The 15,516-nt window shown below is 42.7% G+C and overlaps 3 protein-coding genes and 1 non-coding gene across 4 annotated transcripts; 2 read left to right on the top strand and 2 right to left on the bottom strand.

Annotated features, from left to right (window-relative positions):
* Positions 1–5,301: 5,301 nt before the first annotated feature.
* LOC131289234 (cuticle protein CP14.6-like) lies at positions 5,302–5,748 on the bottom strand. Its single transcript, XM_058318449.1, has one exon. It carries the CDS (start codon positions 5,746–5,748, stop codon positions 5,302–5,304), a length of 447 nt encoding a protein of 148 aa, XP_058174432.1.
* Positions 5,749–8,560: 2,812 nt separating this feature from the next.
* On the top strand, positions 8,561–9,004 carry LOC131294926 (cuticle protein CP14.6-like). Its single transcript, XM_058322984.1, has one exon. The coding sequence runs from the start codon at positions 8,561–8,563 to the stop codon at positions 9,002–9,004; it is 444 nt and encodes a 147-aa protein (XP_058178967.1).
* A 1,741-nt stretch (positions 9,005–10,745) lies between these two features.
* Trnap-cgg (transfer RNA proline (anticodon CGG)) lies at positions 10,746–10,817 on the top strand. Its single transcript has one exon. It is a non-coding gene; the product is annotated as a tRNA-Pro (tRNA).
* A 362-nt stretch (positions 10,818–11,179) lies between these two features.
* Positions 11,180–12,121, bottom strand: LOC131283937 (pupal cuticle protein Edg-78E-like). Its single transcript, XM_058312806.1, has 2 exons — positions 12,107–12,121; positions 11,180–11,611 (listed from the first exon to the last, which is right to left on the bottom strand). Exons 1-2 carry the CDS (start codon positions 12,119–12,121, stop codon positions 11,180–11,182), a joined length of 447 nt encoding a protein of 148 aa, XP_058168789.1.
* Positions 12,122–15,516: the final 3,395 nt, after the last annotated feature.

Raw genomic sequence — 15,516 nt, 5'->3', positions numbered from 1 at the left:
AAATGCGTCGCAAATTAGCAGCTCGTCATTAAAGCTTCGACTTTATTGGCTCATTATTTTATTGAAGGTGGCAATGCGGGGCTAGCGCGGGACATGAAAAACGATCCCCCGTTCGGATCGCATTTTCACGCCAGGCCATCTTCGTCGGGAGAAGGTGTGGATGTAACAAAAAAAAAAGGAAAAAAATAGTGAAATAAAACAAACCGTCGTGTGATCATCTGGTTTAAAGCATTTTCCACCGTGCAACCATTTACCGAACCCGCGGGGTTGAGTTATCGCCCGATTGTATTGTGGGGGACTCATATTCGAAAAAAGGTGGACACCGCTTTGATAGATTCGTTCGGTGACCATCGAATCGAAGGGATCACGCTACCCGGGGACCTGCGTTTGAACTCATTAAGTCTTAATAGTTCATAAATAAAGTAACATTTCGCACAAGGGCGACGGCTCTCGAGCGCTGGCCGCTTTCAGTGGGATGGTTTGCGATGGTTTTGGGTTGCGTTGATGACCTAATAAATTTATTATTATAGTCCAAAATATTACAGCCCGATCTAGATCGTAAAACAAGATGTTTAGTATCATTTTTTTAAATTCTAACAGAAGACAATTCGGGCGTAGTGTGTTTTAACAAATTGCTTATCACATTTTGGATTTTTTTAAATGTATGATACGTAAATAAAAAAGAATGTTTATCACTCACGTTACTGCGTGTGTGGTTTTCTTTTTTTAATAATAGTTCCAGCCAGAGGTGGGCAACATCCATCCAGCGAGCCAAATCCATCCGGTCAATTATTTTTTCTCGCCTGAAGCAAAGTTTCAGAGTAGCTTACAAAAAATCCTTTAAATGTTTATAGGGCTTGCTCACGATTTTACAAAATAATTGTAAGTTGAAGCTGTTGCACGTGTTTGTCAACAGTAGTTCTTATATATTTTTCTTAAACCTTTTCGCTCGTTGTTTCAGTATAAATCGTTTATCCCATTAAAACTTGTACGGCAAAAAAGTATAATTAGCAAGCAATGACAAAAAAAAGATTTGCAATGATGATAGATGCAAGACACAAATGAGTGATAAATAAATTAATTAATAAATGAATAAATAAATGAATAAATAAATAAATAAATAAATAAATAAATAAATAAATAAATAAATAAATAAATAAATAAATAAACAAATAAATAAATAAATTAATTAATAAATGAATAAATAAATGAATAAATAAATAAATTCTTTTAAAGTAAAGCGACTAGAAAATTATACGTTAAAAAAGTATAAATTATAATGAAAATAAAATAAGTAACATAATTGGAGGATGAAAATCATATTCGCGAGGTTTTATTTTACATGATTTATCATCTTAAAGGGTATCTGGCTTGCGGCGTCAGGCTTTTTTCATCATCTGTTCTCTCTTTCGAAATGTTTACCTATCTATGGTATAAGTAATCAAGTTTCAGTATGTTCCTTTTTTCTCCTCAAATAAGCATCTTCATTCTTTTTTAAGAAGTCGAAGAAGGATTATGCAATTTGAAGATCAGTTTAAACTAACACAAATTACACACTCTCCACTTCGTTGTCCTTTTGTCCTTTCGAAATGCATCGTTTTCAGCAACCCATATCGCTTATCAAATTATCTGTGAAATACTAATGGCAAACTAAGGCGACACTAATTGCATCTTATTAGTGAGCCACCGGATTACGAGCCGTAATAAAGATAACATTTTAGGCATCGAATATTTTAGGCATCGGTGGTTTTCACCCGACGACAAACGGCCGGAACGAGAGTGTTGTCTTCTGCTGGTGATAAAAAGAACACACTCTGCTCGTTCGTCCAACGGATTCGGCGTAGATTATTTTCGAAATTATTTCACACATTTCCACCTGCACGGAGATTGATCCGCCAGATCATCCTCGTCGAAACCTTGAACTTTTTCAGCATCCGGTACCGAACGATCCGGCATTCGATCGCTTCGAGGGACGTAGGATAATCTTTTCGGCTTCGTTTTTTGGCTGTTGCCCACGAAATGCTCTGTTACAGATAATCAGCAATCGATCGAGCAGCAGCGAAGCACTTCCGAAAACCTTCCAAGTAGGTCTCATGTGGGACGAGCAAAATCGAAGTCGATCAATTTCTTGAACGGTGGAAGATTGATATACTTTTCGGAAATCCGTACCTTAAACAAACCGAACCCTAAGTCCATTTGCCAACGCAAATTCCAAGAGGTTCCGCTAGCCCCTTCCCATTCGCGATCGTTACGTTTATAAAAAGTATATCTTTACGATCCAATTAAGTCGTCGTCCTCCACCACGTTGGTTTCCCCTTTCCCGAACGTCTTCCTCGATTCGTCTTCCCGCTGGCCTTGTGCGCTTTTGTTGCGAACTCAACCCGCAAACTTTGTGTCCAATTATGAATTTAGACTAGATCATGCGGCGAGAGACCCCGCCAAGCGACGGCACACCAAAGGGGGTGTTGCATTTCGCGCTGCAGTGAGCTTTTGTTTTTTGCAAAAAAAACAACAATCCGGTTCGTTCGCCCAAGGTTCGCCACCGGAATCGCCAGCTCCGCCGTGAGGGCGATTTGCGTTCTCTGCCATATTTACAGTCGGTTGACAAACAAGCTGGTGGCGCATCCTGCTCCATGCGACTATCTGATTCGCATAAATCATCGCCCAGTGACATTTCGTCTTCCGCGTCCACCTGTCCAACCGGGGCGAAAAGGTGGTAGGGGTGCACCAAACGTCAAACAAGCGGTAAATCAAGGCGCCGAAGCGGTCCAATGTCACGATACATTGAAGAATGCATCCATTTTGACGCCAGCACAGCAGGACGCTTCTGCATTCGTCGGACGGATGCCGATTCGACCATAATCGTCTGATTTCATTCAATGTGTCAATATTAAGGCAGATCCGGATACGGAGTTATAATTTAATAGAAAGCATATCGACCCCCCACCGGTGATGAGAGCTGAAGCCGGATAAGAATCGGCAACATAGGGAGGGGCAGTACGCTACGTGAACCGTCGAAGATTGTACCAATATTTGCCTTCAAGCTTTCAGAATGTTTGCTCATCTTTTGGGATGGTTGCTTTTTCCCATGCAATGTGAATCATTCGGCCAATCAAGGGAATGGTGAATGGTAGCATTACGTATGAGACAGTAGCTATTTTTAATTGGACAAATAGTGAGTTGGCATTCTTTAGAAATATTTAAAAATAATTCAAACATATTTAACTGTCCTGTTACTGTAAGGTGGTCCACGTTATGTGTACCTGAAATGATAGCTTCATCCTTTTCCAAAGTAGCCTTACTACATCTTCGAGCTTACGGGGCTTAGGAATAAATATCAATGTAAAACAATCTGACCTTCATAAGGTTGTTAAAGTTAAATTTAATCTGCAAATTAAACATTTTAACTCCTTAAGTCCTTATTCTTTTTAATTTTTCTCACAAACCATTGAGGTGCCCCTCGTCTTGTTTTGTAGAGCACCCTTTCCGTTTATTGGGCTTCTGCAGCTTTGAAGCTCGCACAAAGAGCTTTAAAGCTCTCGCTTATGCAACGCACAGGGTGGATCCACATAGACGTTTAGGATAGGATGTGGGTTTTAAAATTTTAAAATTTTAACTGTACCTTATATAACCATAAATAAAATGTACACTGATGCATATTATATAAAATGTGTCGTGTCATTTTCTATCAAAACTGAATCCTTCAAATTATTTGCCTGAGTGTACCCGCATTTGTTGTTTTTTGTGGTTACGGTTAAATATATTTAATCAATACCCCTCAAATTTGATGAATACATTATTATTTATTACCTTACCGTATTGATGGAGTCATTGCAAGAACTATTAAATCTCGTTCACATAGCAAATTTTCATCACTTCAATCATCGAGTATAAAAAACGGGAAAAATTAGCACAAAATTTGTTGAGTTATGAAACCATTTTGCCCCATGATATTCTTTGTAGTAATGGGATTATAATGCAACAAATTTATTTAATAGTGCATTCGGAGACAAAGAAAATTCAATGCTTCGTCCTGCCCTTGGTATGCATCTTGCTAGAATGCTGCCCTACAGAGCAAGTGCAGAGGACAAATGAACAAAAATTTCTCCACCACTTCAGATCCCGTGTGAAGTTGGCAAAGACAAAAAAATGAACTGGAGAGATGAAAGAAAAGAAATTGCTCACCGAATTCGCGCACGGCGGGTGGCACGAGGACACACTGGTGTCGTGTGTGTTTCGCTTAATTGAGCCGATCAATTACCGACCGGTTAGTGGCGGTGAAATGAACTCGCCGGGACTGCGGAAGGAAAGAATTGGGTCACGGAATGAGTTATGTCACCTGGTGCGGAGGTATTTGGTGCAAGTATTTTAGTCTTACTTTTACGATAAATTTGCAGCATTCTCCACTGTAACCAAGCAAGGCAGAAAAGTAGGGAAAACGAACGAAGAGAGAATAATTCGGTCATTGGGTGAAGGTGGCTTTTAATGGCTAACTATAGTAGCTTTTGACCTAACGTACGGGGCGTGTTAATACAATTTATTGTTGCACCATGAGCAAGGTTTCTTGCTAATTACGTTTATATTTTACAATTTAGAATACCCAAGGCAATGCACCGGTTTATTGGCTCTAGTCAATTTTATGGATTATTTGTAATAAAAAACCCAAAAGCTAGTGATCAATTTGGTTTTCAAATATTAAAATCAATCGATAGCTATGTAATGTGGTACTTGTACCAAAACAAATCAAAGTATGCTTTTAATAGTTTCGTTTTAATGATTTCCATTACTATTTTCCGAGCTCAGCCTATCCGTTTTAGCCGTGCCACTCGTTACCGCAGATTTTTGGAGGTGTACTGTAATTATTTAAATATTAATTCAGTAATTGAGACTAGGTGAAGAAAATATCTAATTAGTATCAAATGGCCAACATCATTGATGAACAAACATAGATTGTTGCATTATTTTTCAGTCATACGGAAACAGATTTCTCGGGATATAGATGTCAAATTTTTATGATCGAAAATCCTGTCTATTGAATACTCCTTGAAGGGATATTTAAGACAAATTTTAAACACTAAAGCAATTATTCACAATTTTCGTTTTATTTCAATCGGTAACAAACAGTTTAACAACGAATTTCATTTGTCTACTTAATCCTATTGCGCAAGATGACGATGATGATCGATGAATGAAGTGTCCTGGACGGTGTTGATGAGAGTGAGATGACATGGAGTGAGTTGAGCAGAGTTTTCATGCTGCTTCCTGATGCCGGTTCGAGGATCGGTGTCCGTCGCCGCCGAGTTAGTGCTGTCGGAGACGGGCCAGGGTGGCGTCAAGGGCCTCCAGGCTGAAGTCCTTCTGGTCCTTGGGCGGGTTGGCGCGGATCTGCTCGAGCGTCTTGAACACGTGCTCGGGCGTGGGCGGCGGCGTCGGCAGATGGGCACCCTCCGGGCGGAAGCCGTTCTCGTCGGCGACGTACACGACGCGGTACTGCACGCCGTCGGGGCCGGTGTAGGAGAAGGCTCCGTTGGCGCTGTGAGCGCCAAGGCCCTCCTCGTGGGCGGCGATGCCGTTGCTCGTCTCGTACTGGTAGTTGTAGTGGCCGTCGTCCTGCAGCACGTTCTCGTAGCGCACGATCTGGGCGTGCGCCTCCGGGTTCTGCTGGTGCTGCTGTTGGTGCTGGTACTGCGGGGCGGCGGCGACGGCGGCCACGAGCAGCGCGGCGGAGGCGAGCACGAAACGGAACATGGTTCTAAGGGTTGGTGGTGTGTTTCGAACGAATGTGTTGCTACTCTTAGCTACGGAGGACGGCTGCTGAATGATGGCTTTTGAACCAGTTGTTACAGTTTATATACCGCGAGTCGAATTAATCGGACTGCCCAAATGGGTACCGAATTCCATTGCCTGAAACCTCAATCCGAAGTCGTTATTACATCAGCTGGATTGTTAGATCTAGGATCAGCAGTTGACCGAAGGATTGACGAGGTCAGTTTTGGCTGTTTTGGCCCGTCGTGTACCTGCTGTTCAACGCCGTTCGTGTTTCCTACCGAACACACCGTGTCTGAGTATTATGCGTGCCGCACACACACTCACGTGTTCCAATCTCCAAGCAAACGCAAATTGCTTGCCAGAAAAGTAGAGACGTGAATTAATTTCTTTTCATTACTACAAGGAAGGGCGTAGGATCGACATTCCGAGATAACGTTTTATGGATTCGAAAAAATCGAACACTCGCCCGAACGATCAATTTGCTCGACTGCGATTTATCGATCATATTTACTCAGGTGACACATGTAAAACACGCTTTTTGACCTCTTCTTTTCCCTCCGCTCGCCAGGGTTGGTGGAAGTGCTTTTCGATTTTCTCTTTAGTCTTTTCCTATTCGTCAATTTGGTGCAAGTTGTGCTGCCAAAAATGTGTTTCAAATAGGGTGGAGTGTGAGCCCCAAAGCAGTGGAACGCATTTTTTTTAAGCTCGAGCCAGCCGCGAGGAAAGACTTGACCGCTGGCGTAAGCGACGAACGCACCGTAAAAGCGTGTTCGGGCGTGTCCGGGCACTGGAAAGGACCCGAAAGGAACCGGGTCAATGTCAATGGTTGGCGAATTTTTAATTATAGCTGGACGTGGGGTGACAACAGGTGGCCAGCAGGGAGCGGCACGGTTAAAGCGACCGCCCGCTCTTCGATTGGGCGCCTTTTGTCGAGGCGGACATGCCAAGCCCAGGACGGCGCCCTTAACGAAACTCACAACTCGTACGGAGCTGGGTGGAAAGGCAAACCCAGCCAAACGACATGCGCCCGAGTGCCAAATCGAAAACTTGCCAAATTTTGTCGGCCCGTATGACCCGCATGTCGGACGGTGGTTGACCTCAAAGGCTTGCCGCCCTGGAAGGCGTTTGCTCGAGTTTCTCCCTCTTTTTTTCGTATAATTCGAATGCACACTTTGCGCGAATGCGATTTAGTTGCTGCTTGGTGTTTGGGGTCGATTAGTCGGCTTAAGTTGTCAGGCGGGGGATTATGGGAGTACACGGCCAGTCGAGCCGCCTGCATCCTGGAGAAGGCCGATGAGAGCGCGTACAGTCCAGTCGGGCGTGATATATTCGCCACGGCTCGAGCTGGCCTAATTGGCGGTGTTTGTCGGTGTGGCCTACTATGAGTGGAGCGATGATGTGTGATCTAATCGGACACCATGGGTCTTTGGCTTCGGGTTTATGATTGACGCACAGCGTGGATTTCAACAAGGCTAAGTGAACAGACGGTTTACATTTTGGTGTAAATTAAATTCCTTCGGACCGTGTTCTTCTCATTCTAAAAATACTTCATTGCCTTTTTTGATGTTGAAGGTAAACTCACTACATATTCCGTGCTCCTCGAACTTTTTTAGTTGTGCTAATATCCAATTACACTGTAAGGTTAAAATTTAATTAAGGCTGAAAACTAGACACTTGCTAAAACAAAATTTTACTAGGCTAGGCCAAACAAATTTTAAAATACGTAAAAAATCTTCAAAAAATGTAAAACAAAGCTTGTTTTGATGTATACAATAACCCGTGTAAAATATTTCAAAAAGTGAAATATAGTTTTTATCTATTAGTGGTGAATTTTTACACATTAAACACTTTCATAAATGTTTGAATTCTTAAGTTTAAAATGATGAAGTTCCTTCAAAAATTAATTTTCCTTAAACAATATTTGCTGTTTTACAAAAGCTGTTGGGTGTTTCAATAAACAATTGGTCACGTTCAATAACGTGTCCAGCAGACTTTCGTTTGAAGTATTTTTCATACTAATGTTGATAAAAAGGTTTCTCCTTTCTTGGGCAGCAACCTTGTCAAGCATCGCACCATCGTTAAACACCCGTCGAAGGAACATTCCTCGAATATTTACTTGCTGCACCGGCTTTGAGGAGTTCATTAATTGATTATGCTCCGCGGGGGATTAAGGCTGCCCGAAGAAAATGCCTTCGCGATGAACAAGCGCCACCCATTAGGCACGCAATGAAGAGAAATGGCTGCACCCTTCACTGGCGTAATCCCCTAATCGATCGAGACGGATTTCGGTTGAACCACGGTTGACCACGAATGAAATCATAATCGAGCAGTGCAGCCCACGACGACGTTAAGTAGGGTCCTTAAACCGGTCTTTCCAACGCCGATTAGCTGCGCCACACGTTACAGCATGCGTTAATGAAAATTAAATCAATCACCTGCTCGGTGCGTGGTGTTCGCTTCATCGGGCTCCTTTTGTTTCATTTGTCTTTCTTTCGGGAGCTTTTCTTGCTGTTGCCACCCGAAATTTCTTACACTTGACCTTGGCCCTGGCGTTGCGTCCAGGGGTGTCTGGTCTGGTGTCTGATCCTAACACTCGCCGAAGCCGGCTCACGTTGGCTAAGGAGGGCGAATGTCGACCGAGTTGTCGAAGCATGTCGAATGTGACGGTATGCAGACAAGTATAAATTAGGCAACTGGAGCAGTTACCGGCATCAGTTGCAGCTAATCAGCCGTCGGCGACAATTCACCAGCCAAAGTCCTAGCGCTTGAAGCCAATTTTCAACTTTCAACCATGTTCCGTTTCGTGCTCGCCTCCGCCGCGCTGCTCGTGGCCACCGTCGCCGCCGCCCCGCAGTACCACCAACAGCAGCACCAGCAGAACCCGGAGGCGCACGCCCAGATCGTGCGATACGAGAACGTGCTGCAGGACGACGGCCACTACAACTACCAGTACGAGACGAGCAACGGCATCGCCGCCCACGAGGAGGGCCTCGGCGCTCACAGCGCCAACGGAGCCTTCTCCTACACCGGCCCCGACGGCGTGCAGTACCGCGTCGTGTACGTCGCCGACGAGAACGGCTTCCGCCCGGAGGGTGCCCATCTGCCGACGCCGCCGCCCACGCCCGAGCACGTGTTCAAGACGCTCGAGCAGATCCGCGCCAACCCGCCCAAGGACCAGAAGGACTTCAGCCTGGAGGCCCTCGACGCCACCCTGGCCCGTCTGCGACAGCACTAACTCGGAGGCGACGGACACCGATCCTCGAACCGGCATCAGGAAGCAGCATGAAAACTCTGCTCAACTCACCCCATGTCATCTCACTCTCATCAACACCGTCCAGGACACTTCACTCATCGATCATCATCGTCATCTTGCGCAATAGGATTAAGTAGACAAATGAAATTCGTTGTTAAACTGTTTGTTACCGATTGAAATAAAACGAAAATTGTAAATTATCACTTAAGAGTTGTATTGAATTTAAACACATTTGTGAAGGATATTCTTGAAAGAACTTAGAAATATGCTTTAATCAATTTATAAAAGATAGTCACGGGGTTATCATTTTGTTAACGGCTTGTTATATTCTAAAGTTTCTAAATTTTATACCGTCAAACTATTTTTTTTTTGTATTTAAAACCTAATGATAAGCTAAAAATTGTTCTTTTTTCTAGCACCATTTATGAAATTATTTTGCTAGTGTTTTGCATTATGCAAACTGTGCAGGATATGCCATAACTATATACATTTTTTAAAGCATATTATTGTTAGGTTTAGTATTCAAACACTTGGTGACGGCCTAGATCATAGAGTATAAAGAAGTTCATTAGTTGAATATTTTCAACCATAGGCTGTGAAACGGAATGTGTGCATTCGCGCTTTGCGTTCCATTCGATTCTTGCATTTTTCTACTAAGTGATGATTTCATTCAAATACTTTGAAACCATATCCGCTATATTGCATTTATATACAGGCTATTCAATCTCTTTCCAGGAGCTTTTATAAGGGATTTGTTTTCTGAAACCGTCAAGAACTCCAACTATGGCAAAAACTCTGACAATATCTGTAGTCCATGAACTTGTATCGTATTCAAATGTGCATCAATATGTACCCTGCCTAAAACCATCTGGGTGTTCACCCTCGAAGAACTTAAGAACACTCTGCAAGTATACAGGGTGGCGCAACTTAGCACAACTTAGTTTGTTACGAGATATACAAAAATCTCTGCTCCATCAGTGCATACCATGGTTAGAGTCATTATGGAAACTATTTTGTTAGTTGGGATGTATAAAACAGTGCAATGAATAATGCCTCATTTTAACTTTTGTTAAATGATTGATCCTCGCCAAGCAAATGGCATTTGTCGCTGTTTTGACCTGCTGTGTATTGTCTTTTCTTGTGAAGTGTATTTAAAAAACCCACTTACTTCTTTATGGCAATTACCTGTGGAACATTGTGTTTTGATGAAAAATTGTTTTAGCAAAATTAATTTGTAGAGTTTTGTGGATTTTTTTTAACAACTTTCCATTTGTCAACAGATTTGACTTATCCGCGGTTCCCACAATCCATTACCGTAAACATTTGGAAGTTTACGGCTGGGGAGTGAAATAATCGAAATAAAAAATTAACAAAAACAAAGCACCGTGCGATCGAACTCCAGCAAACGTGAGATGAACAAAGGCAATCCGCTCAAACTGCCCAAAATAAAATCATGAGCCACTGTACCTAAACCTACAGTGAGAAGCGATCGGAGCGCTCACTGCACTTTCACTATCGCTCCGCTGACCACAAACAAAAAGGAGGGGGTAGAGCTGGCTATGGTGGCGCTTGCTATATCAGTTATTTTTGTACCGCAGCTCAGCTTTTCGTTACTAGAAAGTAAATGTTTCGATCGACCAGCTCTCGACGAGATTGTTGCGATCCGCTTTTTGACTCACATTTGCTTCGCTTTTGTTGCAACTGCTGCTCCGATAGTTCGTGTGGCTCGTTGGTCTAGGGGTATGATTCTCGCTTCGGGTGCGAGAGGTCCCGGGTTCAAATCCCGGACGAGCCCAGTGTGATGAAATAGATTTTTTTATCATAGAGGTAAGGTGAAAATAATAATACAAACTAGTTTTAATGAAGCATATGATGATAACCCGAAAGGTAACCCAAAGCCCCTGTATAAACAAAAGCAGTTTCGAATAAAAAGGTTAGTCATACTACTCACAGTTTGCAACATTACGAATAAACAAACCCACTTTATGTGATTTTTCCGAGCAAATGGCGAGGTATTTTAATATCGTATTAAGCTTACGCTACATGCGTAAGTAATATAGTTACATCTTACTAGCCTACATACGGGGCAGACTCAGGGAGGCACCCGGTCCACCCGGTCCACCATTGCCTACACACCGTCACACCCGCTCCCTTAACTTAGCCCAGGGTGGCACGGAGTCGGTTCAGGGTGGCGTCCAGCGACTCGAGGTCGGCGCCCTCTGGCGGGTTGGCGCGCATCTCTTCCAACATCCGGATCACGTGCTCGGGCGCCGGAGGCTCCGTCGGCAGATGGGCACCCTGTGGCTGGAAGCCGTTCTCATCGGCGACGTACACGACCTCGATGCGCTCGCCATCCGGAGCCGTGTAGGCGAAGTTACCGTTCGCGTTCGTGCCATCGTTGCTAACCTGCGACGCGCTGATACCGTTGCTCGTCTCGTAGTTGTACGTGTACGATCCGTCCGCGTTGATGACCGTGTCTTGGTTGACGATTTCCGCTCCGGCTTCGTCGCCACCGCCGCCAAAGTTGCCGCGGGCCTGCGGTCTCTGAGGGATTGCCACTACCAAGGCGACCACGAAGGATGCTACGATCTGGAAGGATCAGTATGAGAGGAAAGACTTTGAAATATACAATTTCTGGTTCTTCCGACACAAACTAAACACGGCATTCAATTTTGAGCGGTTATAGAAGATTTCAAACACAGTGCGAGACGGTTTCGTTAATACGGTGCTCTCCAGAACGCTCTATCCTATCAGTATCCTGGTATTCCGGGTGCTTTGAAGCTGGTCCACTGCGCCGAACGTTTGCGGTCAGCTTTTGCGAGGAAGTTAGTCGCATTTTCTTTAGCAAATGGGGCGGCAGCAGCGGCGAGAAAAAATGCGAATTACTTCATCACAAAACCAGTACCCCGATAGAAAGGCTTGCCGGCCGGGCGAGGTGTATGGGAGCAGTCTTCCATCGAGGTAGCACCGACGAGCAAACTTAGTTCCGGTCCGGTTTCGTTTAAGGTACTCAACACTTTCTCGACGGTGCACTGAGGGATCGATTGACTTAGAACACGGAATGTCTGACACTGTAAAACTCACCAATTTTTGGAACATTTTGATTTTTCTCAAATGGCGCTGCCAATGCAGGATCTTGCTGGTGGAAATCACTTAACTGTACCCGAGCGACTCTCAAATCGAACTGATACGGTAACGGATCGGCGGGCGGTGCTTTATATAATCAGAAACCATAGGCACCGGCAGCTCGTAGACATCTTCCCAGCATCCTAGCCAGATCGATCGGCCTCCAAAAAATGCCGAATCTGACGCAAGGACCTCCTCGGGAGGGAGATGATCGCTTGCAAAATCTAAACATGATTATTATTCCACCGCTTGCGGGCTGTGGTTTACGAAGATGCGCCGCGATGTGATAGATGTCGCTCCTAATAGTAGCAGCCGGTTCAAATTGAGAAGCCTACACATACTACGATCATCACCACCAGCACTAGACCAGTTCGGTGGCGGAGCTCGATCTATTACCGGTTTTTGTTTTTTGTTTTTGATCATCTCCCCGTTAGCTATAGCCATGTCTATCGAGTTTTGTTTTTCTTTCGTTACGAATTTCAGTTTCATGTTCTACTCCCTTATCCACCCCGTGCATAAAATTACAGCAAAAGCCACCAGTTAGGCCATGGCTCTCACTCTATGTTGGGTATCCATACGCTCGCGGCTGCATTCCACCTATCGCATTGGCCTTACTTCATTGGTATCTGCCAAAATTCCTTCTTTTTTTCGCCAACAGTTTGCTCCACACAGATTGTCACCAGTTTACGGCTCATTTAAATATCGCTTCAGTTTCGCCTCCGTCCAAAATCTATGAATGGTAGTTTCGACGGCTGCCCTCCTCATCGAAGATGTTCACTCACTCGGCACATGGTCGGTGTTCGTGTTGGTCCTTTTTGCAGGCTTTTGCTTCTAGTTTTATCAGCATCGCACGCTTCACGCTCCTTGCCCAACGGATCACCTGTTGACCCTGACCGGTGGCTCTGGCAGACACGAGGAAATCTGAGCTCGGCACACGTCAATAGCGACGGTTATCTGCCAATATGGGTTTCAGAGACATGAGTTTTTAATCGGAAGGACGAAAAACTGGGCTCATTTGTTGCAAAAGTGATGACAGATCATTAAAGTGCATCGCTTATAATCAGTCGGTGATTATTTATTTTACTTCAAATGCCAGAAGCAAACGAAAGATCATCAGATAAAAAACGAAAGTGTAATTTATCTTAATTAATGACAATTTGCACTGCAGCTCGTTACCAGAGAAGATAACAATTTAAACGTTTTACGAGGTTTTAAAAACTTCATAAAAAATTATGATAGATTTTCCTACTAACAGATCATAAAAGTTTTATGTATAATTTATCTTCTATTTTAATCATAAATTATCTTTTTTGCTTTTGCCCTTCATATACAAATTTTCTGTTTCTTCCTGATTGATATTGACCGTCAAGAAATGCCAAACATGCGACCCGCAAGGACATTTAATGCGGCTCGCTACCCCTTTGAAAGAAAACTAGGAAAGTTTTTATACTTGAACGTTGGCTTTCGTTTAATAGCAATTAGCTTTTTGGGAATGTAGTTTCACGAATTGTGAATTTCATACGTGCAACAGGACCTATACCCCGCCAATGTAAAACGTTTTTGTGAGAAAGGAACTCTCACCATTGATTACGGCATTAAGTTGTTATACACTGCGTCCCAAAATGATAGCCTCACCCAGTTTTTTCGCTCATATGCTATTTTAAATGATCGCAAGGTAAAATAAACGACAGAAACATATTCCTTAATCTAAAAGAAATGTGTTTCACTTTTAAATTATCAGAAAAAAAAATTAATTATAAAATGTTGGTCAAAAATTTAAAAAATGGAGTGTCCCATAATGATAGCCTCACTTCAAAAATCATTCAAATTAACAAAGCAACCCAGTTCCTAGCTACGTTACCAGTTGCCAAAAGTAATTTTTAAGTTCTTTTACTTTAATTGTAATTTAATTTGAACATTGGAAGCAGAAAACAACTCTAGGAACAAGAAAAAAGTCAAATTGATGCTTATCGCTTTAATGGCAAGTCAAATCATGAGATTGGTGTGCTAATAAATAGATTCACAAACGTCATTAACGATTATGTAAAAAATTCCAGTTGATATGGGCTTCAGAAGTCTCCTGGTCGTCTTCCAAATCTTTTCTCGCGTGATAATCGGAGGATTTTTTAAGTTGCTTTCAATGCAACCAAAGGTTGCCGTAGGACAAAAAACGATTTCTGGTTGAATGTGCACAAAAATGCTGTGTTGCGAGCTTTGAATTCATGTTCTGATATTGTAAGAGAGTCCATGAAGAAAGTTTCTGCCCTCAAACTTCACCAAAAAGTCGATAGATTGGAGTTTGCTACAGCACATATGACATGGAAGAATGAGTGAAGAAACGTAAGTTGTCACTTTGTAGTCTTGTTCAAATTTTAAATTGATAATTCATGTAAGGTGGATTATATTGATGAAAAAAAGTTACATATTGATGGATCGGATAGTTACATCCATTACTGGCTAGATTTGAGACGATAGCACGATTTTTCTACTGTCGCAATTTTGAAGGTGATTCCGTCATAATTTGGGCTGCGTTCAGCGGTCTTAGTAGAAGTGAATTGGCCATTATACCAACACGTATGAACAGCGATATGTTTATCGACATCCTGGACAATCATTTAAAGCCTTATCTGGAAAATCACAACACTCAACAGCTCATTTTTGAGCAAAAAAATGCTGCCGTGCACGCAAGCAAGACAACAAGAACTCACCATGCACGATCTAGTATCGAAACAATGTCTTAGTCAGCCGTTTCCCCAGACCTTAATCCAATAGAGAATGTTTGTGGAAGGCTAGTTCAAGAGATTTATGAAGATGGGAGACATTACGAGCTTAAACTTGCTATCCGAAATGCTTGGCGTTCCTTATCAGTAAATACGTTAGAAAAATTATCGGAGAGCATACCATCAAGCATTTTCCAAGCAATAAATCGTAATGGAGAACCAACTGATAGCTAAATCATGACTTTTTAATCCATTTATGCTATTTTTGTTGATAATTCGATCAAAATCCTAAGTGAGGCTATCATTTTGGGACACCACTGATTTTAGTTTTTTGGACCGAAAGGGATTGTTCATTCGTTTTTTTCAACAATATTTATGCAAAGTAGTCGTTTTATACTTACAAATACTTGTGATTTTTTTGGAAAAATTTATATGCTCGGTATTCGCCCTGCACAGAAAAAACTAGGTGAGGCTATCATTTTGGGATGCAGTGTATAGCGGTTAACAAGAGCAAAGAGTTTACACAGATTTTTCGAGACACGCAAATGAATAAATAGTAACAGTAATCATGGGAAACAAACTCTTTTTTTACAAATAAATCATTGCCAAGATCACGGATAACCTACGATAATTTGAATAATTTGTTGA

The sequence above is a fragment of the Anopheles ziemanni genome, chromosome 2 (genome assembly GCF_943734765.1).
Source record: "Anopheles ziemanni chromosome 2, idAnoZiCoDA_A2_x.2, whole genome shotgun sequence".
NCBI lineage: Eukaryota > Metazoa > Arthropoda > Insecta > Diptera > Culicidae > Anopheles > Anopheles ziemanni.
The sequence above is the reverse complement of the archived record's forward strand: the minus strand, read 5'-3'. Positions and strand labels throughout refer to the sequence as shown.

Bases quoted from the DNA above. Each gene is read 5' to 3' on its own strand.
- LOC131289234 (XM_058318449.1), bottom strand. From the start codon at position 5,748: ATGTTCCGTTTCGTGCTCGCCTCCGCCGCGCTGCTCGTGGCCGCCGTC.
- LOC131294926 (XM_058322984.1), top strand. From the start codon at position 8,561: ATGTTCCGTTTCGTGCTCGCCTCCGCCGCGCTGCTCGTGGCCACCGTC.